General features: G+C 40.1%; 1 protein-coding gene across 8 annotated transcripts in view; it reads left to right on the top strand.

Annotated features, from left to right (window-relative positions):
* The window catches only part of FOCAD (focadhesin), a 196,483-nt gene that overhangs the window by 30,876 nt on the left and 140,903 nt on the right, over positions 1-24,704 (top strand). For 6 of the 8 annotated variants that reach the window (XM_065549450.1, XM_065549453.1, XM_042850552.2 and 3 more), the window contains exons 5-7: positions 4,476-4,580; positions 18,811-18,912; positions 22,765-22,969. In XM_065549450.1, coding sequence (XP_065405522.1) covers positions 4,476-4,580; positions 18,811-18,912; positions 22,765-22,969 — 412 coding nt within the window. The remainder of the gene's footprint in view (positions 1-4,475; positions 4,581-18,810; positions 18,913-22,764; positions 22,970-24,704) is intronic. The other 2 variants (XM_065549452.1, XM_024105408.3) reach the window with 1 other exon arrangement.

Genomic DNA, 24,704 nt, shown 5'->3' with positions numbered 1-24,704 from the left:
CTGTAGGTGTGCTTTTGGAGCATGAGGATCTCAGTCCTATCCCTGCTGCTGCTATGAAGTTTTAATTAGTTGTGGTTAGCAGACTAGTGACAACTGTGAAATTCCTATATGGCTCTGAGTTTGCTACAGTAGCAATAATTTAAGGAGAATATAATTTTAATCAAATTTTGTACTTTAGAAAACGTTTGTAAACTAGGACATTCAAAGTCAAAGTTAATGTTAAAAACAAATGTGTGAGAAAGTTGAGTTAAGATATTTCAAACAACTTTAACTGTACCATCATTTTCACACCACTCTGTTCACCCTGCATGTGAAACAGATCCATGCCTGTGACTGGTATCTCAGATGGTTGATATGTTAACCACTGGCTGTGTTGGCAGTTTACCCATGAAACCCATATAATATATAAAAATCTAGTATATTTTGACATTTTTCCTCTGACTCCAAGAATTCAAACCACATCCACTATGATTTGCAAAACAGTATATGTAGCCGAACCACAAGGGTATATGGGTTTAAAATGTTTTCAACCACAGGGAGTAATGACTGACTAACCTAGCCTTTTCTTCTTGGTTCATTTTAACATTGATCTCTTTTTGACCCTCCCAGACCTTGGCAAGCTGTTCCTTCATCCTGTTCCCTGCCAGATTTTTATTCAGATTTGTTGTGGGGCTTTGCAACACTGAGTGCACTGTGTCTTTAAAGGCATGTAAACACGAAATTGACTGTCAATGGCAGCCCAGCAGAAAGGTCGTCAAAACTGGTGGGCTCCTTCCAGTTCTGTTTAAAGCAGGTGTGTGTTATGACAGTGGAGAAGACAACTTTCAGCCCTCAGCAACTCTCTGCATCTTCTGCAATGACTTAGGCAGGGGTTTAGCATACCTGCTGGTCTTTCTGCTGTGCTACCTATTTCATATGCCATGAAGGACAACCTGTATTCTGGGATGGGTACTCCAGAGCTCACATGGTTTGATATTTTGCGTGTGACACCTAATTATTTCACATTCAAATTATCATCCTCACTTCCCGGTAAGTTTCGTCCTCAATCAGTTTTAAAGCTCTGCTGATTTCCTCTGATCCTTTAATACTACCTCCCTTACAGAATATTTCTATGGAATTTCATCTCATGGGGTTTTTTAACAGCACTTTTTACATAGAAATCTAAAATGGGCAATTTTTTAGAAAACACTCTTGAGAGAGACTGATCAATGCTTTACAGAACAATCATTAGGAATTAGACCCTTTGATATTACATAGTACGGGGGGAGGGATAGCTCAGTAGTTTGAGCATTGGCCTGTTAAACCCAGGGTTGTGAATTCAATCCTTGAGGGGGCCACTTAGGGATATGAGGCAAAATCAGTACTTGGTCCTGCTAGTGAAAGCAGGGGGCTGGACTCAATGACCTTTCAGGGTCCCTTCCAGTTCTAAGAGAGAGGTATATCTCCATATTTTATTTTTTTTTATTTTTTTTAGAAAAAGATAATATTTACTTAGAGCCTGAACTTCATAGAATGTCTTGAAGTATCTTTAACTTTCCTAAGAATATCACTCTTACAAGGAATATTTGTTATCCCAGGCTTCCATGCCTTGTTTCTCAGCATAAAGACAATGGAGCAGCTCTTTAACTGGTGTAAATTGTCATAGATCCATTGACCTCAGTGGAGTTTCAATAATTTACACCATCTGAGGATCTGCCCCAATAATGGATGAAATTTGATGGCTTGTACAGTGCAGGTCAGACTAGATGATCATAATGGTCCCTTCTGGCCTTAAAGTCTATGAATCAATGCCATTTATTGTTACATATTTAGGAAATTATTGTAAATAATTTATAAATGTATAAATGTGATCAGAATCAAATTTGCGTTCTTTTAAATGATTTTTTCTCACACTAGGATTAATGCACACAGTGAGAACAGAACCCCCCTCTTTGCATTATTTAGTGAGGAGATCTTTTGGCTTAGTTCATAAATTACATACACGTCCTAACATAAACATCCCTCCCCTGATTCCAAGTGGGAGCTAGGACTGGATATTGTTGGTATTTTGTTATGAAAAGTGAGTCCTGCTGTTTTGTTTTGCTCAATCACTTCATAGTTACTCTTCTTAGATTGAGTGATGTGTGCCTTGAATTTTCTCTAAGGCCAAACATTCCAAAAATTAACCCTCTCTCCATCCCATCTCTGCCAGCTAGTATACCAACTTCCAGAAGCCTACTGCAGTCATCTTTTTCTGTTGCTTGGCAACAGGACTGTGAATAAAGCTGTAACCTCTCCTACAGTAAGGTTTTCAATGTTTTGATGCTGAGGAGTCATGACAGCCTGTGATTTTAATGATTACAAACATCTTAGAACTGCACCATTTACTTTAAAAAAACAAAATACCTAGCAGCCGGATTCTGTCAATAATGAACTGCGCCAATGTTTAGTAGTACCTTTTGCAGGAGTGCAGAAGACACATCTTTGGGAAGAGATGGACTGCTCACTGTACTTTGCATCCTGGAGATCAGTGTAAATTCTTGGGTGAGGAATCCACTCTGGAGATTCTGAAATCTTTAGATCCTCATGCCAATGACTCCCACCAATTCTTGTATAAACTTATGCTGAGCATTCATTTTGAAAAGGCTGTCAGTGTTGATGGAAAATAATAAAAATGTAGCAATCAAGTGATTTTGTGTGTTTCTGATTTCTTCTTAGGAATTACATGGATTTAGGATTATTGCACTGTAGAGATGATGATAGTTTATCCTTAATATAACACCTTTTATGGATGAATCTCAAAGCCTTTGTATATATTAATCAAGCCCCATAAATTCCCTGTAAGATAAGTTGTATTATCCCATCAGTGGGATAAAACACTGATTGTGTTTGAGGCCTTGCCAACATGAGAAGGATGTACCGATTTAGTTAAATAGATAGCTATATATGTTCAACTTCCTTGTGTAGACAAGCCCTGTGGGTGTCAATGAAACTGATGTGGAAAGGTCCATTAAGAGCCAATTTACAATAGCAAGTGTAGGGCATAATGTACCTTGTACAAGTCACTTAATGTTACTGTACCTCAGTTTCCACATCTGTAAAATAAGAATAGTAGTGTTTACTTGCCTTCTTCAAAGCATCTTTGAGATCTATGCATGAGCATTGTATAAATGTGATCAGAATCAAATTAGCTAAATCTGCCTGATGGTTAGGTGCTTCTACTGGTTCCTATTTCACAGACGGGAAAACTGAGATACAGATTAAGTGACTTGCTTAGATATATTGCTCCTAGTGAAAAAAGGAGAAAGACAGTCATAAAATGTGTGGCTGTCAGTTTTCTTCTCTTGCCCACCCCATTTATTGTTTAAAGGAATTTCTCCCCATGTCTTAACGTCATTTTATTCCTTTTCTCTTTCTGTTAGGTTTTTAATTCATGTGATGACTTGCTATCCCTTCTCTTTCTGCCAGTGGATATTTACTCATTTTTTAATAACTGAAATAAGGCTGGGGCAAAACCCAGTGTGAAGCTTTTAAGATGTATTTAGAGCACCCTGAAGCGTTGCTTATTCATTTTTAAAAATAATGGCTTATTTTTTCTCCTCTGCTTTATTTTAACCAAGGACTTAAAATTCATTCTATTTACCTGAGGTGGAAACAGGTTGTTCCTAGTATGTTCTGGTTTTGAAAGCTCTCGAACAAAATATTAATTACAAAAAAGTAAACAAAACGCTCAGGATTGTCCCTCTGCAGAACTCAGCCAATGGACTATTGAAATCATGGTCTAGAAAAAATTTCTGATTGCCCGGCCAGTGTACTTGTTTTTCCTCTGTCTAGACTGCAGTAGCTTCTGTTAGAGCCTCTCGAGAAGCTTTTTAAGATTATAGGGAATCCTATAAAACTTCCAGAAATCCTATTGCTGCTCAGTAGGTTTTCATGAATAGTAAATGAGGTAAGGTGGGAAGAAGGAGATAAGGCAATTTCATGAAAGGACCCCTTACTGCTCCAGTCAAAAGTCAGAAGAGCAAACCCGTTGACCTGAGATTCTCTTAGGAGTTAATTTTCAATGTCGGGGATTTAGATCCATGACACTTGATAATCAGAGTTGCATGGTAAAATCTGTGTCTACTGTGCTGAATATTTACCTTTTTTATTCTTGCAGTCAGGAAGCTGTTGGTTTTAATATGATAAAAATACTGCATTAGAGTAAATTATTAACAGTAAATTAGTGCATTTAGAAGGGTTTTCATCTTCAAAGTGCTTCACAGACATGGATTGGTCTGTTAATTCTCGATTATAGGTAAGTAATATCTCTATTTTGCACACAGGCTAATGACTTGCCTTAGAGGCAGTAACTGTCAGCTTAGGGAGTAGAACTCAGGAGAGCTGAGATCTCAGTTTTGTGCTTGGATAACTAGATCATATTTCTCATGAAAGGGTCAGTCAATCCACTGTCCTTTAGATGATGATAATGTTATATATTCATTGTGTTTCAACAGGAATGTACATGGTTTGGTAAAAATTATTGGGAAATTACTACAGATGCAGGCCATTACAGTGGGAAAAAATGGAGATGAAGCTGTTTGGGATTTGTATTCAATCAGGTGAGCTTCATGTGTGCTGAATGTGTGTGTTTTAATAATCACTATTTTTAAATGACAAAAACTTGCACATATAAGTGTTTACTAACCCTCTGATACAAAAACAGCCATTCTGCCACTGGGGCTAAAGGAGACTTGACATTAGCTAATGAGTAGTAATTATCCTAAAAGCAAAGGTGTTAACCCTTGGTCAAAAGGTTTAAATAACATTAGCCCCTTCCTTTAAATGGAGAAAGCAGAGTAGAAGACTTGACTGAGCTTAATGGAAGAAGTGCATAGTAATCCCTGAAAGAATAGGAGGTACTTAAAAGAGGAGACATTGGATGCCTGGGAGGGAATCAGAGAGAAAAACTAATTTTATACTCAGTAGTCCACAAAAGATATAGAGCCAGCATCTGTGTGCTGTAGTGCTGCCAGAACTGGGGATCTGTAGAGCCCCTGGAATATGGTCCCACAATAATAATAGTTGCATGCAGTTACTAGAGCCTTTACCAAGACTCCGCTTTTCTGGTACATACATAAAATACTTGCTGCCATTATGGTGTAATAATATGATTGAAGAAAACTGGATGTTTTGTTATGGTAACTATAGAGCTTTTGCCATTTATTTAAACTCCTATACAATGCTATTTCTCAGGGTTATGTTATTTTGTTATATTTAATTTTGTAAGTGATAGAATTGTTTTCCAGGCAACATAGGGCACTCTTGATGAGTGTTGCAACGATACTTTACATATATAGAGTCTTTCAATCCCCAAAGCACTTTTAGTCTGCACCTTCCTCTTGACCAGAGGAAAATTGCCTTTCTTGCCAGCATGTGACAGTTGTAGGATAAGAAGTGAAAAATACTGTGAAATAGTTGAAATTACCGGGGAGTCTAGGTTGGCAGAATGTAACTATCTGAAATGGTGATGAATCAGGATCCCAGTGATAATGCCCATGTAACATTGGTATGGGGTACAGAAGAGCCTTATGACATTTTAAATGTTAGTCATCCGATGACACTGATTCACTGAGACCACATAGATTTTCATGCCTGGACTGTAGTTTCTCTGTGAGAGAGAGAATAATTTTGAGGGTCCTTCTTACTGCAAGAAAGATGTGTACCCTGTCCATCCAGTTGTACCACTGGAAGTTAGATTAGAAAAAATGGTCAGTACTGCTAAGAAGGAAGTGATGTTGGGTGAAGCAACCAGATGAAGTGTTGGAAATGATATCTTCCCCTCTGATACCTGCCTTTTATTACTCATGTTTGCAGTCTAGGGGACCTGTTGGTTCATCAGCTCTTCCAGATGGTCTAGATAGCAGCAATACTAGAGTGATTTTTGTGGTTGTTCTGCACTTTCATATAGCCAGAATATTAAAATGTTATCACAGTCATAACACAGTTGTCACTTACTGGTTGGCCTGCTGAAGCATGTTTTGTCTGGGTCTGATGGCAGAGGCTAGAAGCTGCATGTGATAGGTTCCCCCCAGGATTCCACTTGGAACTGGAGTACCACTGAGCCTGCCTGACCCACCAGCCTGGGCTCCCTTTCCGACTGTGATAAGGTGCTCTGATAAATTGCCAAGCTCTCCAAGCTTGCTCTTTCACCAGCATACACATAGATAGGGACGCACCCAATTACAGTTTCATCCAGATGCTGAGATCAACTCTGCATGGGAAGGCTCAGCTAAGGCATCTCCCAGTTGCTAAGGCATGCACCCCCCTCTGAAACCCAAAATTATACTGTCTTGCGTTGCACAAGGAACTGTACAGAGTAAGCTCAAAATTTGCCCCCTCCCTCAATGTGGAGAAAGATATACAACAGCTTTCTACCCCAAGTTAAAATTTCCACACACTGACTTTTAGACAAAACAAAAGCAAATTTATTAACTACAAAAGGATAGATTTTGAGTGATTATAAGTGATAGCAAACAGATCAAAGCAGATTCTCTTAGTAAATAAACAAAACCGCAAACTGAGCTTAATACACTAGATAGGTAGGATAGGAATTAGTAGATTCTCACCCTGAGTGATAAACAGGCTGGCAGATTCTTAAGGCATAAGCTGCCTTGGCTTTGCAGCTTGGGTTTTCTAGGTTTTCATACACAGGCTAGGATTCCCTCTAGGCTGGGACCATCACTTCCCACAGTTCAGTCCTTGCTCCTCAGGAGTTTCCAAGTGTGTTGTTTTAGAGAGAGTGAGGTACCGTCATGATGTCATTTTTTCCCCTTTTATATCTTTTTTTCCACTTGCTGGAAAGCTCTTTTGCTGTGACTGGGTCAAACAGTTCCCAGTGTGTAGTGCTATCTCTGAGAGGTTTCTATTGTACACATTTCCTGGGGTAATCCTTGTGCTTGTGTGCATTTCCTCAGTAAGCCATTAACATTGTTTGGCCTTTTTACTGTTGTACCTGAAAGGCTGCTTGTGGGTGTTTTCAACCTCACAACATGTTTCAGCAACACATACATACCCAAACTTCATAACTTCACATACAATCCAATGAGATATTACTGACTAGCAGATCAAGACATTTAGAATGATACCTCACAAGCCATACTTGGTACAAAACATATCCTAGTTACATGACAGTGGTGAATATTGGGGTCCAAGGGTGTCAAACTGCAGTTGATATATTACATAGCATCTCATCTCCTCAGTAGGGCATATAAACAAGTGTATTGTTGCAGTGCTTAGCAGGCTTCAGTAGCTCCTAATCTAATTCTGGAACTACTTCAAGGTCTTGGTGATTATATTTTAAAACCTTGAATATGCTAGAATTGGAATATCTCTCAGCCCATCTCTCTCTCAATGACATGTCTCAGCTTCACCATCTCTGTTGATTGTACTTGTTGTGACTGATCTTAGGGGAAACTCCAATTAACTTGGGACTGGGCACTTTTGATGGCAGGTCCTAGGTCATGGAGTCACTTACACTGGTGATCTGTGACCAAGTCTTGCTGCTTTTAGAATACAGTCCCAAGCCTTCTTTGCACAGGACTTTCCTTAGTAGTAGAACTGAACTGTGGCTGGCCAGGCATTGGGCTCTTGGAAGTCTATCACCAAACTGATCCCACCTAGGACAACAGATATCAAGAATGCAGTATGGGGAACGTCTTGGGTCTAATTTGTGTGTGTGAATACATTGAGACTCTATTATGCACCTGGATGCTATGGTGAGATCCCCTTTAGTGATGATTAGATGAATAGAACCTATAATGCCTTCCTCCCACTTGTGACACTAAACCACTGGACACAGCTTTGTTTTTTCTATCAAATTATGTTTTCTTTCTATCTCCTTCTCTTTCTAAATTGGGTGCCACATAAAAATAGTCCATGTGTCCCCAAAATTACTACACAGATAGTATATTATAGTATTAGCATAGGGAAATGCTTTAAGATTTCAGCTAGCTCTATAGTAACACTGAGTAAATGTTGACTTACTAGTGGCCACCACTATATCCACTTTCCCAGACATGGATCTTGGTTTTGTAAAATCCCATAATACTGTGCAAACTCCTTTTTATGACAAAGAAAGAAAGCTGTTGACATAGTAGTTTTCATCAGGAGAGAATTAATTTGCAGCTTAGTGGTAGTTAGGATTTTTGTGTGCAGATGGAGCACACTTAATTCTCAGTTTCTTTGTCCCTAGCCAGCTCTAGTGGTGTTGTCCAGCTCTGAAACCTCTTTGGCTAAAATTATGATGATGTAAATTAGTGTGGGAAGGGATGGTTAGAGCTGCTACAAGAATTTAGAGCCTCCCTCTCCTCAGGGAAGAGAGGGACTTCCAAAGAATTATAGCTGCTGACAGAAGTGTGGAAGGTGGTGTTTAACAGTAATTTTAAAGCTGTTTAAAGTAATTAAGAACTGAAACTAGGCATCATGACAAATCAAGCCTTGTAGATTCAGCCAGCGTCTTGCAGCAGGCTTTTGTTGCTGCTAGTTAATTTCTTGGAGAGGTAGAGTCAAATGGAAAAAAATGGATCTAAATTTTGAACACGCAGGAGTTCAGGGTGTTGAGAGTCTGGGTTTTGGCTTAAAGCCCTTCTGTACATTAGGAACGAACACTTTTTAAAAAAAATTCAAAGACTTGTCAGGTTACGTTTTTAGTTGCACAATTTTATCAGTTGCTATACTATATTTCCAGCTTGTAACTACTGTGTCACACTTGAGGTTAATGTGAAACTGTTACAAGACTTTCTTTCCTAAAGAAAAGGGAGAGTATACCCAATAACTCCTGAAGGGTAACCTCCTTTTAACAATATTCATGTAGTGCGCTGTCAGGTATGCAAAAATGTTCAATGCAAAAATCATTGGAGAATTGATGAAGCACCAAAATGTGAAATAGACAATTATTGTCATCTTTTGTGTCATCTTTTTAAAATAATAGTACAAGTTAAATAAACTTAGGGCTTAGTGATATTTTCTATTGACTAAGACCAACTTATTATGGCCTATCTATTTTGGTAACATCACACTATGAAGAATTCTTAGAAGGAAATTGAAGTTCCTGATGTCTTGCAATTGCTTTTGGTTTTTGTTTCTTTAATGTTTGACACTCTCACCAATTATTTCCTTGTCTCCAATTTTGCCGTCTTTTGAGGAAAATTATTAGGGAGGTTGTGGCAACGTAGCTATGGCTCTCAATTTTCTATAGTCTAGTCTAACACTATAAACTAATCAGCCTATTTCTCCTGTGAAGGAAAAATGAATGAGATTTTTCTATTTTTAAGTCATAGAATCCTAGACATGTAGGGTTGGAAGGGACCTCAAGAGGTCATCTAGTCCTCTTTCTCCTCTGCCCTGCCCTGCCTTGTGCTGCGACAAGATTAGGGATGCTGGACTGTCCTGAACATCTGTATTCTGACAGATGCATATGAGGTGTTCATTTGATCTCCATGATAGTATATAAGTACTTAGATTCTTATACCCTACCCTTCCCTCTGGTACTGGAGTTAGGAGTTCCTTGATCCTTTTCAGTATGGTTTTAAACACGAGTATGTAAACTTCACTAGTCTCTTTGATCAATGAAGTCCTGATGATGATGGATAAAGACCAAAGCAAAGTTTTTTCTTTTTTTTAAAAGGTGCCTGAAGTTCATAATCCATATTTAAAATCCTTAAGTACATGTTTTGACTTTAAAATCAATTAGCGCTTCAGGATGCTCAGCACTGTTCAACAGTTCATAAATTGGAATCGGCTTTGGCACTTGAGTTGGATGTCCTAGATTGGCATGTCAATGGTCTGGGATCAGGCATTCCCTGTGGAGGGCCTTGAATTCTTGAACAGAGCCTGGTTTTGATGACTTTCAGGTCATATTGCAAAACCTATCTGTTAACTCAGGCCTGAATGGATGAGTTTTAGTGGCTGGTGAGGATTTTTTGGGGCAGCGTTGTATACGTTGTCAATTTATATTAGTAGTCTCCAACCTTTTTACCTCCGAGATCACTTTTTGAATTTAAGGGCAACCCAGGATCTACCCCGTTCCTTCCACGAGACCCTGCCCTGCTCACTCCACCCCCCCCCCCATCGCTTGCTCTCCCCCACTCTTACTCACTTTCACCGTGCTGGGGCAGAGAGTTGGGGTCTGGGAGGGGTTGCAGGCTCTGGGCTGGGTCATGGGGTTGCGGTGCAGGTGGGGGTGAGGCGTGCAAGCTCTGGGAGGGAGATTGGCTGCGGGAGGGGACTCTGGGCTGGGGCAGAGTGTTGGGGTACAGGAGGGGGTATGTGGTGCTGGCTCTGAGAGGGGGGGTCAGGGCTGGGGCAGGAGGTATGGGGTGAAGAAAGGGGTATGGGATGCTGGCTCCGGGAGGGGGGTTGGAGTGAGGGTTTCTGCTGTGTGGCACTTACCTCGGGCAGTTCCCGGTCAGCAATGTAGTTGGACTAAGGCATGCTCCCTGCCTGCCGCAGCCCCACCCTGCTCCTGGAAGGGGCCAACGTCCCCCAGTGGCCCCTGCGGGGGCGGGGGGGGAATGTGGCTCCAAGCACTGCCCCTCTCTGCAGGCACCACCCCCGCAGCTCCCATTGGCCACAGTTCCCCGTTCCCGGCCAATGGGAGCTGGGGTGGGGGTGGTGCTTGCAGACAGGAGCAGTGCACGGAGACCTCTTCCTCCCCCCCCTTCCTTGGGGCCATGGGGGCGTGCTGGCCGCGTCTGGGTGCGGCGTGGGGTCGGGCCAGACAGGGAGCCTGCCTTAGCAACAGTCCCACTGCACCACCAGAGATCGTGATCGACTAGTTGGTGACCACTGATTTAGATGATTCTAGTATATATTTGCATTTACAGTGAAACATTCACAAATAGAGATGTAATGGGGCATTAGATACATGGAAAAGATATATTTCTCAGATATATATTCTTTGGAATAGCTTACAACAAAATTTAAGTGTTTCATGTTTTGTTATGGAAATGAACAATTTTTATTTCTGTATTGGTAACCTGTGTGATAAAGCTAGGCTATATAAATGCGTGAAGGGTGTATTTAAGAGTAATTTTATTATTCTTGGGATTGAGAGAACACCTGTGGTGATAACACATTTTGAAAGTATATCAAGCTTTATATATTGTGCATCTCGTATTGTAGCCAGATAGCTCACCGGCCCGAGTTTATATAGCTATCTTGGATGGATGTATACAGTGTAGTTTTCTGACCACTAAATAAACTTGAGACACAAATAAAATAATTTCTTTTCCATTGTGGGTTTATTCTGTTTGATTTATATTTCACCAGATCTCTGCTAAAGCTTTTGAGACTGGGAAAAGTGCAGTAATAGTAACGGTGTTCATAAAGAATATTTTAAAATTAAGTGGAACAGAATTTCAGCAGCAAAGTCAACAGAATAGAGGAAAGAAATTGGCTATAAAATGTTGAGATCAATGTCGCTTTTGCAATTCGTCTTAAAAAGCCTGGGGTTGAAACAACAAAAGAGCTTATTTATAATTGTGTGTGTCAGTACTTTCTGATATGTTATTTTTTCCTCATTAACCTCCTTAATTTCTTTTCAGTGAATGATTTGACTATTCTGTATTTTTTATAACTATTCACCATTTTTGTTTTTATTGTGTTAAAATGTTGAAAAGCTGTTCCCCCACCCTTCCCAAATGTCTCTTTTGCTTCCAATCAGCAGTCTGAAATAAAAATTCAGAGCAGGTAGAAAAATGCTTTTAAAATGCATATTTGATGTAGTAAAGTGCTGTGCCTTGTTTCTGAAAGAGTCAGGGTCACAGCTGCATACATGTAAATGCATGGTGAATGCAACATTGTTTCCTCGTACAGAAAAAGCAATCTGTCCCTCACTGAATTTATGATGTAAATTGAATTGTAGCTCTGCTATGTTCAGAGATGTAACAAAAAGGTTGAGGTGACCTAAAGGTTACAGATAACTTTTGATTTCATTGTTGCCTACCATAAGACTAATCTTTTTTGATTGCCTTTAGTTGGATGTATTTACACTTGGATAGTTGGATCTGGTTGCATGTCTTGCCTTATCCTAGGTTCTTGCCAATAGAATCAAGAACATAGCATTTTCATTTTTTCAGTTAAAGTGCAGATGTTACAGCACAATGCTAGCAAAGTTGAATTTAAGATTGAAAAGAGATTTCTATCCCAAACCCTTCTTTTCTACTATTTATAACTTTTCCAAGTTGAATTCTTTAGGGCTAAATCTTTTCATGTTTTATTTTAAAATCACTCTGATTAAAAACAGAATAAAATATTGTGGTCAATTTAATGAAATTTGGTCCAGATGTCTGACCTTTAAGAGCACACAGAATCAGAATCCTTCTAAATTTAAAATGTTTGCCGTGTTCTGATTTGAAACCAGCTTAACTTTAGAACCTGATGCCTGGCATACCATTAGTCCTTGAGGGCCCCATTGACTTCAATATAGAAACAAGACCTGGTAGAAGCAAGATCAGGAACTTAATGAAGACTAATTATTTTACCTAATTAGAAGAAAATATATTTAAAATATAATTGAATATGCAGCTGCCTTAGGCCAGAATGTACACAGCCCTTCTTTTTCAGAGGCTCCACATCATATGTAAATCATACCTAATCTGACAGTGAGAGGGCCATCTCATATTCCCGGGTCTGTGATCCTGTCTGATTAATGCCAGCATAGGAAATTAATTTCGCCTTTCACACTACCCTTTGGAAACTTGCATTTCAGCGCTATACTTTGCCCTCCCAGTCCATGTAAGGAAGTCACTGGGACCAAAGAGCTTTGCTAAAAGGGAGTGCAGAAAGGAAGGAGTTAGACAGGATGGGTGTATTGTGGGTATGCACAGGGATGTGTGTATATGGGAAACAGTCACAGGCGAGGAAGGGAGAGAGTGGAGTTATGCCCTTTACTTCTGTTAGGTCTCTAACAACCTGGGGCCAAACTGGGCTAGGCATGCACAGTTGGTCATTTTTCATTACATCCATATCAATAGGAATTCTGTGAACATCCTACAAATATCCCATCACATCAGCTGGCTTGACATTTGGACAGCTGTCATTTTTGGTAGTGAGAAACTTTGTTTTCCACACTGTTCTCTATAATCATGAGAATTGCTTTCAATAGTAGGGAAACCTATTTTGTTCCCGTTCAGTTGACCTGAGATTTACAAGAATAGTAGGAGTTGTTTGTTTTTTCTTCTGGTATCTGTATGCATGACAGTTAATGTCCTGGAAGTTGATTGCTTTGCAGTCAGGGATGTAGAAAGATCCTGAGCTCTCCAAACGGTACTGAGCAAACTTATACAAAACCTACAGTAGAGATGGAAATGTCACTCATGGTGAACACTGATTACTACCCTTGTTCAGCCATAGTGATGTTACTTGATAATAAAACTTTGCATTTACCTAATGCCTGCCATCTGAGGAACAAAACATGCTCAGTCATTACAAACGTTAATTAATCTAGCATCCTGCTAAGTGGGTATTACTTCTGTTTTATAGCTGAAGAAACTGAGGCACATAGAGACTTACTGACTTGGCCATGCCATAGACTTTCTCTGCCATGTTGATCTCCTGCTGCAGATCTCCTGACTTTTGGTTCCACATGACTCCTATCTGCTCATTAAATTTCATTTGTCCTCATGTTTACAAAATTACAAAACTAAGAGTAAATCAAAGCAAAATAAGTAGTGGATGCATTAAGTACGTTCTAAGATGAATTAGGGATGCACAGGTAGCAGCTTTATTTGAAAGTTGTATTGAGTATTGCAGTTAAAGCAGGACTAAAATCCCTCTGTTTTAGTTATTTAGTTTCTCCTCCAAATTTAACAGACTAATTGTCATAGTTTGTACGCTGCAAGTCCTAGTTTGCCTAACACACTGTAGCAATAGAACCTTGGATGTTTTTGGTTTGCTGTCCTGTACACAGTCCAATTCTAGGTTTACTGTACTGTTGAGCAAGATGAGAATCTTGAGACCAGGTGGTGGAATTGTCATGGTCTTTTTAACATGAACTTCCTTGCTCCAAAGACACTTGTCACTGTTGATTATTTCTTGAGCCCACACTGTTTTTACAGCTGAACTCAGGGCAATAGAACAAGAAAGGAGACTGGCATGCAAGGCGTACAGGGTCTGTGCTCTCTGTAAGGCATGTTTTTCAATCCTTTGCTCATTCTTGTGGCTCTTCTCTGACCCCAATCCAAATTTTCAACATCCTTCTTGAATTGAGGACAGCTGAATGCAATAGTCCAGTAATGGTTGTACCTGTGCCACATACTGTGAGTTAAGTGATATTTAGATAAAGTTTCTGTATAAAGAGATAAAATGGCAATAAGTTACTATCTGTAATCCTAATTTTTTCCAGAGAAGCCCATCGTATTTGTTTAAAGAGCAAAATTGTCTTTATGTCCAAACATAATGGAGGGTATTGCAGCCTCCTTACACCTTTTTTTACATGTCCTCTCAGGCTCAGCTGCCTGGTTCTATCTATCTGCAGAAGCAACCAAGCACTAATTTTTTGGGGGCAGCCTAAAAAATGTTAACAAAATGCAAGTAATTTATGATGATGATAAAATTATTACTTTATATTTATACAGCTGCATCACAAACAATCTTCTATAGCAAATAGTGCTCACAGGTCAGATCAGGATCTATTTTCTTGGCAAGAAACAATACACTGGAACTTGCTTTCACTTTAGATGCCACAGAATTTTTATTAAGAGTAGGATATTGCAGATCTTAAAAACCCTGCAGCTATGCAGTATGAGGTGAACTCCAAGCCTGCAGAGTTCAATGGGTCATGTTCCACTATAGTCTCTTACTAGAGTAGAGTCAATAATATTTGCAATTTTCTTGGCTGTTAGCTTTCCTCTGACAAGCTCCTAAAGAAACAAGGAGCATTAGGTAAGATCATTCTGCAGTCATCTTGTGTAACCTGTCAGACATTTCATTTGGATAATGGTGACATTTATTACTCTTTAAGTAAACTGAAATCCAGTCATTTACCCAGTATTCTAATAAGGTCAGAGAGAATGAAGTACCATAATATGGAGCACCTACATTTTCTTAAAACAAAAGGATCTTTTAGTTCATTTTTCAGAAATGTGTTACTGGGCACAGTATTTTTGTATTCAGGGTCATATTTACAGCAGATGGGTATGGTCTCATAGTTCAATGACAGCCTGAAGGTACCATCATACTATTTAGTCAAACTATGATGTATAATAGAGAAAAAAACTAAGCTTTTTTTTTTTAAGTGTGGAACTCCTGCAGATACTGTTGGGGAGGGATAGCTCAGTGGTTTGAGCATTAGCCTGCTAAACCCAGCATTGTGAGTTCAGTCCTTGAGGGGACCATTTGGGGATTTAGTTGGGGTTTGGTTCTGCTTTGAGCAGGGGGTTGGACTAGATGACCTCCTGAGTCCCTTCCAACCCTAATCTATGATTCTATGACTGCATTTGGAGCTGGTATTACTCAGCACTGCTGAAAATCAGGCCATAAACATTTCTGTGTAATGCGAAATAATGTAAAAATGTCTGAATTTTTTATATTCTTAGTATTTTACAATGAGAGACCATCCCAGGCTTGGGCTCTCCTAACAATCTTTATTTAAAAAAAGAATACAGACTCCATCAAATATCCTGGTAAACAGATTCCATCAAATTCCCTGGCAACAACAGAAATACAACTTAATTTAAATTTCCTAACAGTGTCTCCATCAGAGTCCACCATGCACTGCTAGCCAGCCTTGCCCATCACTAGTCTCCTTATGGGCCAGAGAGGGAAGATGGGCCTGGTAGCATACCCAGAAGGTTAGAGAAAATTTGGGCTATTATGTGGAAATGGGGTTGGCTAGTGAATTCAAAAGGTATAATGGAACTCCAGCCCAGGCACTCCTCCTGACTATGATTATGGCATTATCTTGGGCAGAGAGGTGGCCTCTTAGCTTGATAGGTCTCAGGTTATTTAGTGCTTTATAGATCACTATAAGCACTCTAAGATCCACCTAGAAACAACTGGCAGCCAGGGCAGATGTTGGAGCATAGACTTGATGTGCTTGTGAAAAGAAACACTGTTTAACAAACTGAGGGCAGAATTCTGCACCAGTTGCAAATTTCCAGATTTAAGATATAGTCCTATCAAGACTGCTAAGTGTCATGCATTGGATGTGCACTCCCACATTCCCTCCTTCTCCTTTATTCCTGTAACCCTGTTTAAATCTCATGTATCCAGCAGGACTTTTCCTGCAACTTCCCTTCTTGGTCACTGGGGGGAAATTATGGCACCAGGTGTCAATACTGAGGTCAGGGAGACTGTCCTGTGCTCTTAGTGTGCCCCTTGCTGGCCCCCAGGCATCCTATTAAATGAGGCAACAGTCTTTCTTGTTTGCAGGTAGTGGTGAGCAGGGGCAGGATTGGGGAGCTGAACCCCACTTCCAACAACTGTCATTATAACAGGCTCCCCACCACCAAAATTCCCAGGTGGGTTTCTTGTTTAGGCTGACCCATTCCTTTCCCCTCTCCACAAACAAGCTCCCATGCCACATTTTTCCACCTCCCTCCAATAACGTTTGTCCACATTGGCTTATCCAGGCTCCCAGTGCTCACCCAAGCTGGTTTTGATTTTGCTTCTGCAGGGTGCAAGGGATAGGCTTGCAGTCTCCGATCCCTCCCCCTGTCCACACACCTTTCCACTGCTGAGGGGAACCCTAGGGAGAAATCCATTACCATTTTTCCCTGGTGAGAAATGTGTCATGTGGAGTGGCACAAAACTTACCTGATGTAGATATATCCCGGTGTATTGCAATAGTTTATTCTGAAGGTGGCAAAGGCGTTGATGAGAGGCATCAAAACAAAACAGTTGCAACCTCTTGGCTGTGTACATGTGGCTTAGTAGCTACATTAGCAATCCAGACTCTGGTATTGTAATGAAAGTAGACATCCCTTGTTCTAAAATAACACCCTGGCACTCATGTCCCTCTCTTGGTGTCCCCTTCAGCCATTATATGGCAGTTAGGCTGATATCTTTCTGATAGTTGTTTCCATACTCTTATTTCCTGGTGTGTAGTCTGAGAGAGGGTACAGGAGAACACATACTGATCATGGTATGCAGGCCCCTCTGCTTGCAGCTGGACCCACTTCTTCATGGAGATGAAAGCTGATCTCTTTGATTCCTGATTCCAAGCTGGTTTAGTGATGTGTGCTGGCCTTGGACCACAATAAAAATCCCCTTTCTTGGCATTGGGAACACTTCAGCATGCACGGAGCCTGTGGAATAAAGAGGAGAGCGTGGAAGTGGGGTAGGATGGTGGTGGTGCATGAATGGCCCATGGGGAACTGAGTTACTAGAAGCTAGTAATGGGAGGAGGAGAAAGAAGTGGAGCAGACCAACGACAGAACCAGTGTAGGGGTGACTCCATTGAGAAAGCTGCATGAGGAACTGCTTCTGTTCCAAACTGCCTGGAGACCAAATACATGCAACCTGCAGTAGGAGAAGGCCCACCTCCAAAAAAGCAAAAACCTCTGCCAAAGAGTCTTGTCAAGGGCTAGCCACCTTTGGGAAGCTTAGGTTCTTAGGTGGGCTCTGTTTTTTGTTTTGTTTTTTGCTGGGAAAGGGTGACTGTAAAATCATTTACTCTCCAGCCGTCAAAGCTACAGCTGACCCTGTCATGGGATGGAGAATAAAGAAAAGTATTAATACACCAATAGTCCTCCCGTCTGGTAATATGTCAAACAGCAAAAGTGGTGGCAGACTTTAAAGACCAGGTTTGAGAAGCTGCAATTTCTGCTTCAGTGGACCAGCCACTCTAGGCAGCCTTTCCCGCTGAAGAGATGTATGTGGTTGAAAGACTCCAAAGAGCTGGGTGATGTGCAGATCAGAACTTTTGTCTGGGTACTACTGGTAAAGTAATAGGGGGGAAAAATCTTTGGAAGAATTATTTAAAGACAACAACAACAACAACAACAAACAGAGGATAGGAGGTATAAAGCACATAACCTACACCTATTTGTGTTAAGTGATTTATGTTTTCTTCTTTAATAATTAGTCTTGTCATTTGTAGCTTATTGAGGTACCTGTAGCATTTCAGAGTATTTTGGGCTATTACCTTAATTTTGGGGAGGCCTCCCCTTAATTGGGGAGAGGTTTAATACCCCCCCCCCCAATATGTTATGAGCTTCTTTGTTTTACTTGGTAATAAAATATGTTATAATATCCTGTAGTATGTGACACGCTTATTGTTGAGCAGATAATGGCTCCTTTTATGGGTTAATCAGTTGGTGCACTTCTGGTATCCAAGTCCATTGCTTTAAACAGTCTTTACGAATCCCTTAAGTATGAAAGGTGCTCTATGACAATAAAGACGAAGAATTTAAAATATGAGATCCTAAAGATAGTATTGTGGAGGGCGACTTTCAAAGATACAAAGGGCAGTTAAGCATCCAACTCCCACAGAAAATCAATGAGTGTTAGGCAGCTAACATGCCTGTGTGTTTCTGAAAATCTCCCCCTCTGTCTGTATTTAAATAAATTACCTGATTTTTAGGCACCTATTTATGGGCATATTAATTTAACTATAAGCACTCCGTGGAAAAAAATCATTGCCTAAATCTATATCTAATAAACAGTTTATTTGAATGTTGTTTCCAGGGGATCCCAAAAAACATACTAGTTCGATGTATAGTATCGTGAAGGAAGTTGGTAAAGGCAGAGGTTAAATTTTGTACATGTACAGCTGTTATCTTGAAGATAGTTACCTCATATGTTTGCCTCCTGCATTACAGATCCAAATATGATTTCTCTGTGTTTCAGGTATCCTCCTCATCCACTAATCACTGTACTTGAAAACAGACCTGATTGCTGGCCAATTCTCTTGCAGCAGATAACAGTATTTTTCCAGCAATGTCCAGAGAGGTAAAAAACAAATACAGTTCAATTGTTTGTTTATATCTGTAGAACATGTACTAATTCCACAAAGAAGTGCTTGCTGAAGTGACAGGGTAAAGTACATGATTGTATGTTTTTAAAAAAGAACAACAAAAACTTCTTAGGGTATTTCTACACAGCAAAGAAAAACCCTGTGGGGTGGAGGGTTCCCAGAGCCCAGGCTCCAGCCCGAGGCTGGAATTTTACACAGCAATGAAACAGCCCCGCAAGCCTGAGTTGGCTGGCCCGGGACAGCTGCAGGTTTTTCTTTGCTGTGTAGACATACCCTTAGATTTCTTTGAATAATACATACTGTCAGCTAGAGCTGGTTGAAAAATGGTTATTTTTTAGCCAAAAATTATATTTCAAAGTTTTTTGTTTCCGAGTGTTGGAAAAATTCTAAATATTTAAAATTGCTAAATTTTGTAATCAAAATAGTTATTCAAAATGCTGTGCAAATGGTATCTGAATTTTTGATAACAATTTCAATGTTTTGGATGATGCCGTCGATTTGAAAAAGTCACAAATTTTTCATGAAAAATGTAGTTTCTGAAAAAAGGTCGTTGTTGGATAAAAACTTTAAATGCAAAAATTTAATTCACTTTTGTTGTAGACCATGTAATAATGGAAACCAAATATTAAGGATAACTTTGGAAGATTGTCACAGAAATGGTCTAGCCCAGGCAGAAAATCTACCACAGTGAGGATGTTAATGGAAAAATTAATAGTTCACTAAAGCAACCAAAAAAAAATTTCCCTATTTTAATTGGCCAGTTGGCTTTTGAATGGATACAAAATTTGTATTTAGGAGGATTGGGACTGCTTAGTTTAGAAAGGAGACAAGCAGGGACATCTGTTTAAATGAAATAGTGAATGATATAGAGAAGGTAAATCAGATGTTCCTATGTACCTTTCTCATAACAAGCACAGGAGGATGTTCAGTTCATTCACATTTAAATCTGATAATAACAGTTATATTTTTATTTTACACAACGCATAATGAATCTGTGGAACTTGCTGTCTATTACATCGTCATTAAGTCCAAGAGTTCAGAAAGACTTAGAAAAAAAGTAGCTATTTACATGGGCAATGAGAAAATCCTCTACATTAGATACCTAAGTAAAAAGTGGGAGTATTAACCCTCAAGCCAACTGCCTAATAATGAGACATGAGTACATATGGGCAGGTTACTCTGTTATTGTCCACGGTGGGTTTCAGGTACTTTCCTTTGAGGCATCTGGTACTTTTGCTGTTAGACAGGATATTGGAATAGATGGACAGTTGGTGTGTTCTGGTGTGGCAATTCAAGGAGTTTTCTGCCTTCTTCAGTGCTGATTTTTTTCTTTTGGGAAAGATTATGTTGAACAGAAGGCCGTTTAAAAGTCAACATTTGCAAAGCATTACCACAGAAGTATGAGAGGTGCTTGCTAATATGTGGCTGGGGAAACTGTGTTAATCTCAAATGTCACTGTGTGATAACTTGGCAATTGCTGACATTTTAATGGCTAAAGCTGTATAACAGCACAGTTTGTCCATTGATGAGGTCCATGAATATCTTTTATATAACATGACTTCATTGCAGGTAAAGTGGGATCTTTTTTTCTGGGATTGTGCAGCAACCTAGTACCATAGCTATAAGCTATTTTTTCTGTTAAGTTTAAATGATAGTGATTTTAAATGGTGGCTTTTGAAGATGCTTGCTTTTTTATTTAAAAAATTGAATTGCAAAGCCTTCTTTTAAAAATTGTCTGTTAAAAAACAGATCCATACCATTTACATATACATAAAGATCTAAAAGGACACTGTCAAATAATCTTGAAAAATGAGTTTAAAGCACTATCAAGTATTATACCAGCCCCTAAGCCACTGGCCATTTTTTGTAGTTTTACAAAACATGTTTCCATATCTTTTTAAAAATGTGTTTTTTCCGTTGCTTTGTGGAAGACTCACAAACAGGGGAACTGACTGTAGTAATACATTGAAACTAACTAAATACATATAGTGCTCTGTTGCAGAAAATAGACAACTGGGGTAAGAGAAATATTTTTCAAGAGAAATATTTTTCCCTTTATTCTCTTTATTTTATAGTGAAGTTATCTGTTACTTGTGATGATAGAAGTTAAGGAATCTTCAAACAGAAGTTTGAGTTTTAAGCTGATGTCAAATTAGAACGGTAGATTCATTTTAAAACAAAATATTAGAAAGACAGATCCTCCAGTCACCTGAAAATTCTGGAATTCAGTGTTCATAAAGAATCCTGTCATAAGTGGGTGCGATATAATCGGTTGTTGAATGGGCAGCAGAAAAAGTGTGAAACCTTGACCCCATTGACGTCTATGGCAAAACACCTATTGACTTCGGTGGGACCAGGATTTCACTCTTAAGGTATAAGGCCTGTCTGTTGCCTTAACTGTCATCCTGCCAACACTTACTGAAGTCAGCAGGACTACTCGCATACATAAAGTTGAGTGGATGAATAAGAGTTTGCAGAATCAGGGTCTTAGTGTTTTGTTTTAATTGTATTTTTTTTTCTGATGGGGTGGCCTGATGGTGATGGCTGTTTGGGAATTTAGTTGATATTGATCTATTAAAATATTAATTACTTTTATTATTCGTAGAGCTCAGAAAACAGGGAGGTATTGTGAAAATTTAACATTATATTGTTTCTGTTTTTCCTGGAAACATTTTTATTTGAAATTTTCGGAACTACTGTAATAACACCTAGAGCTGGAGCTAGAGATTTATAATTAATTAAAATAAATAAATTTGTTACTTGCAGATAACTACAGGAGATTTTAAAATATATTTCATTTTTGGTCCAATCTCACAATCTTTACTTAGGCAAAACTCTCGCTGAAGTCAATGAGTAATGCCTGAGTAATGAATGTGTTCTGTCATGAATACATGCATTTTCCACTACTGACATCACAATAGAGTATTTTAAAATGTATGCAGAAGGTGAAAGCCACAGATAGCTTTTCATAACCTGTCAGGGAGTCGAGTCCTGATTCAAAGTCCTTGGAAGTCAGTGGAGAAATTCTGATTAACTTTAGTAGGGTTTAGATTGAATGCAAAATTATTATGGCCCTGATCCTCCCACTGAAATCAATGACAACATTTGCAGTGACATTGAACGGTGCCAGAAACACTTTATTTTATATGTATTTAATATATATTTAGGTGTATAGTAGGTATTTTGTGTGATGAATGGGAATATGGAGTGACAACTGGTTAATTTTTTTTTAACAATAGCTGCATTCTTTAGAAGAACCCACTTGTCCTGTTCTTCCTGCCACTTTTTATCCAAAGGTTTTTATAGCATAAAATCATAGATCTAGAATATAGTGATCTATATGTATTACTGACTTTTTTGAGACATGAATGGGAGAAGATAAAAGGTTTCTGGAGGTACTTAATTATTTGACAATATCTGGGCATTGTAACCAATATTCTGATTCTCAGTTTTGAGACAATGAGTCATAAATGGAGCAACAATTGGATTTTTTTTTAAATGTATAGTTGTGAGTTTCTAGCAAAGTGATTCCAATGAAACAATACAGTGATACACTCTTTGCCAGGTAGCAACCCTTGTTGAAGTAGTACTTTAATTGCATCTTTACTATACAAGAGCTCATTATATTGTTCTGTGCCAGAAAATCAAATTGTTACTGCTTATTTTGTGGGATTTAGCAAAGACTCTCATGGTGTCTTCTCATAATTAATATACATCCTGCACAATGCTGATACCAATAGAGCCTGTGAATGTTATGTTGCTTGGGTTTCACTGTTTGCTGACTTTTACTAGTAAGTGGTCTCAGCAAACTTATTTTTGAACTGCAGGGCACAGAGTTCATGTGTCTGTATAATGACCCCATTTCTAAGATACCTGTATTGTGAACCGTCCCAATTGGGGGAGAATGCTGAACTGCGAATGGGTCTACTTAAAATCTTACTTCAGCCACGTGGTCCTGAGAACAAAAAGGCACCTTCTACACTAGAACACCTTATTCTTCAGCTGCTTTGTGACTTGATTCCACATTTTCAGGTAAAAGTTAATTTAATGCTTGGCCCTGCCTTCTGCAAATAAACTTTGTTAAAGGAGCTTTGTTATTGTATTACTCCTTTGTGTGTTCACATGCAATGCTGCATTCCAACTCCCCAACTAGATTTGATCAGCAGCTTGGAAATCCAGAGCTGATAAAGTCTGACTTTCTCGGGGAAGGTAATATAATTTTTTTAAAGTGATCAAATCTGTCCATGCGAGTTCTAACTGGAAACAAGTGTTGTGTGTGATAGTAACTAATGATGCTGATGACCTTGTATATAGTTTAAGTTGGGAGAGCAGAATGTGAGAGACAGAAAGTTATTGTCCTGAACCAATCACGGTCTGCTGTTCTTCTTCGAGTGCTTGCTCATGTTGATTCCATTCTAGGTGTGTGCGCGCCCAAATGCGTGGCCGTCAGAGATTTTTGCCTTAGCAGTACTCATAGGGCTGGCTGTGGCGCCCTTCGGAGTGCCGCGCTCATAACACGGTATATCAGGCACTGCCGGCCCTACGCCTTCTCAATTCCTTCTTACTGCCTGTGGTGGTCGGTCGGAGCGCCTTTCTTGCTGAGCAAGAGCTAGCGGTTTCTACCATTCTGACCTTCGCGCCTTAGAGCCGTTGTACATAGTTCACATTTGATAGTGTTAAGTAATTGTTAAGTGTTAGTTAGTAGTTAGGGTCCCAGCGGGACTTTGCCCCAGGCAGGACATGCCTTGGTCTCCTGGGTTTAAGCCCTGGTCTCCCAGGTTTAAGCTCTGCTCAGACTGCAGCAGGCCTATGCCTGTGAGTGACTCCCATGGCAGCTGCCTTAAGTGCTTGGGGGAGTCACAAGTTAAGGAGCGGTGCCGAATGTGCAAAAATTTTCAGCCCTGCACCCAAAATGAGCAGGATATCCATCTCAGGACTCTCCTGATAGAGTCCACCCTCCACCCGGCTTCAAAGCTGTCCAGACAGGTCGTACCTAGTGCCTCAACCTCCGTGCGCAGCGCAGCACTGGCACCTGACTCCTCCTGGCATCGTTGACCATCGCCGTTGCCAAAGACGACGACCAAGAAGTGCTCCTGGGTACTGAGCAAGAAGGCCCAGGAGTCATCTAGCAAGGGACCTCGGCCTCCCCACCAGGCTGCTCCGGGTCCATGCAATCATGCCTCCCCAATTGAGGCTCCCAGCCCCCTTAAAAGTTCTCCACCGACTCCTGGGAGCAGTATGGGACCCACACTCCTGCCTGCACCTTCATCATCCCACGCTCCCCTGGTGCAGAGAGAGCACAGGTCTCCACCTGCTCCAATGAAGACCCCAGTGCCGCAGGACCTGGCTAAGGTTCCCCAAGAGGGCAAGCCTGCTGTTAAAACCCCTCAGGAGCAGGGGAACAACACTGGTCGCCAGACAGAAGACTTCGATCTTCTCCGCTGTGTTTAGAATCCCGGGGCAGATCCCAATCGCGTTGTTGATCGCCCAGGTGAACTTCCCGATCCCCTCGGCGCTACTTCCCGGCACCACTCACTCTCTTGATGGTCGTCCTCTAGGCATCGATCCCGATCACCAGCACAGTGGGAAAGTTCCCTGTCCCGGTACTGGTCTCCCCAGCATTGGTACCGCAGGTCCCCACCTCCTCGTCTCCCAGAAACAAAGAGGCTAAGAAACTCTATTTATTTATTCAACTGTCAACCTGCAATTTTCTGTGCTGAACCATCAGGCCCTGCTGGCCTAGTACAATTTTTATCTCTAGGATGGT

Source organism: Chrysemys picta, chromosome 6 (assembly GCF_011386835.1).
Source record: "Chrysemys picta bellii isolate R12L10 chromosome 6, ASM1138683v2, whole genome shotgun sequence".
Taxonomy (NCBI): Eukaryota; Metazoa; Chordata; order Testudines; family Emydidae; genus Chrysemys; species Chrysemys picta.
Note: the sequence above shows the minus strand (reverse complement) of the source record. Positions and strands in the feature narration are given on the sequence as shown.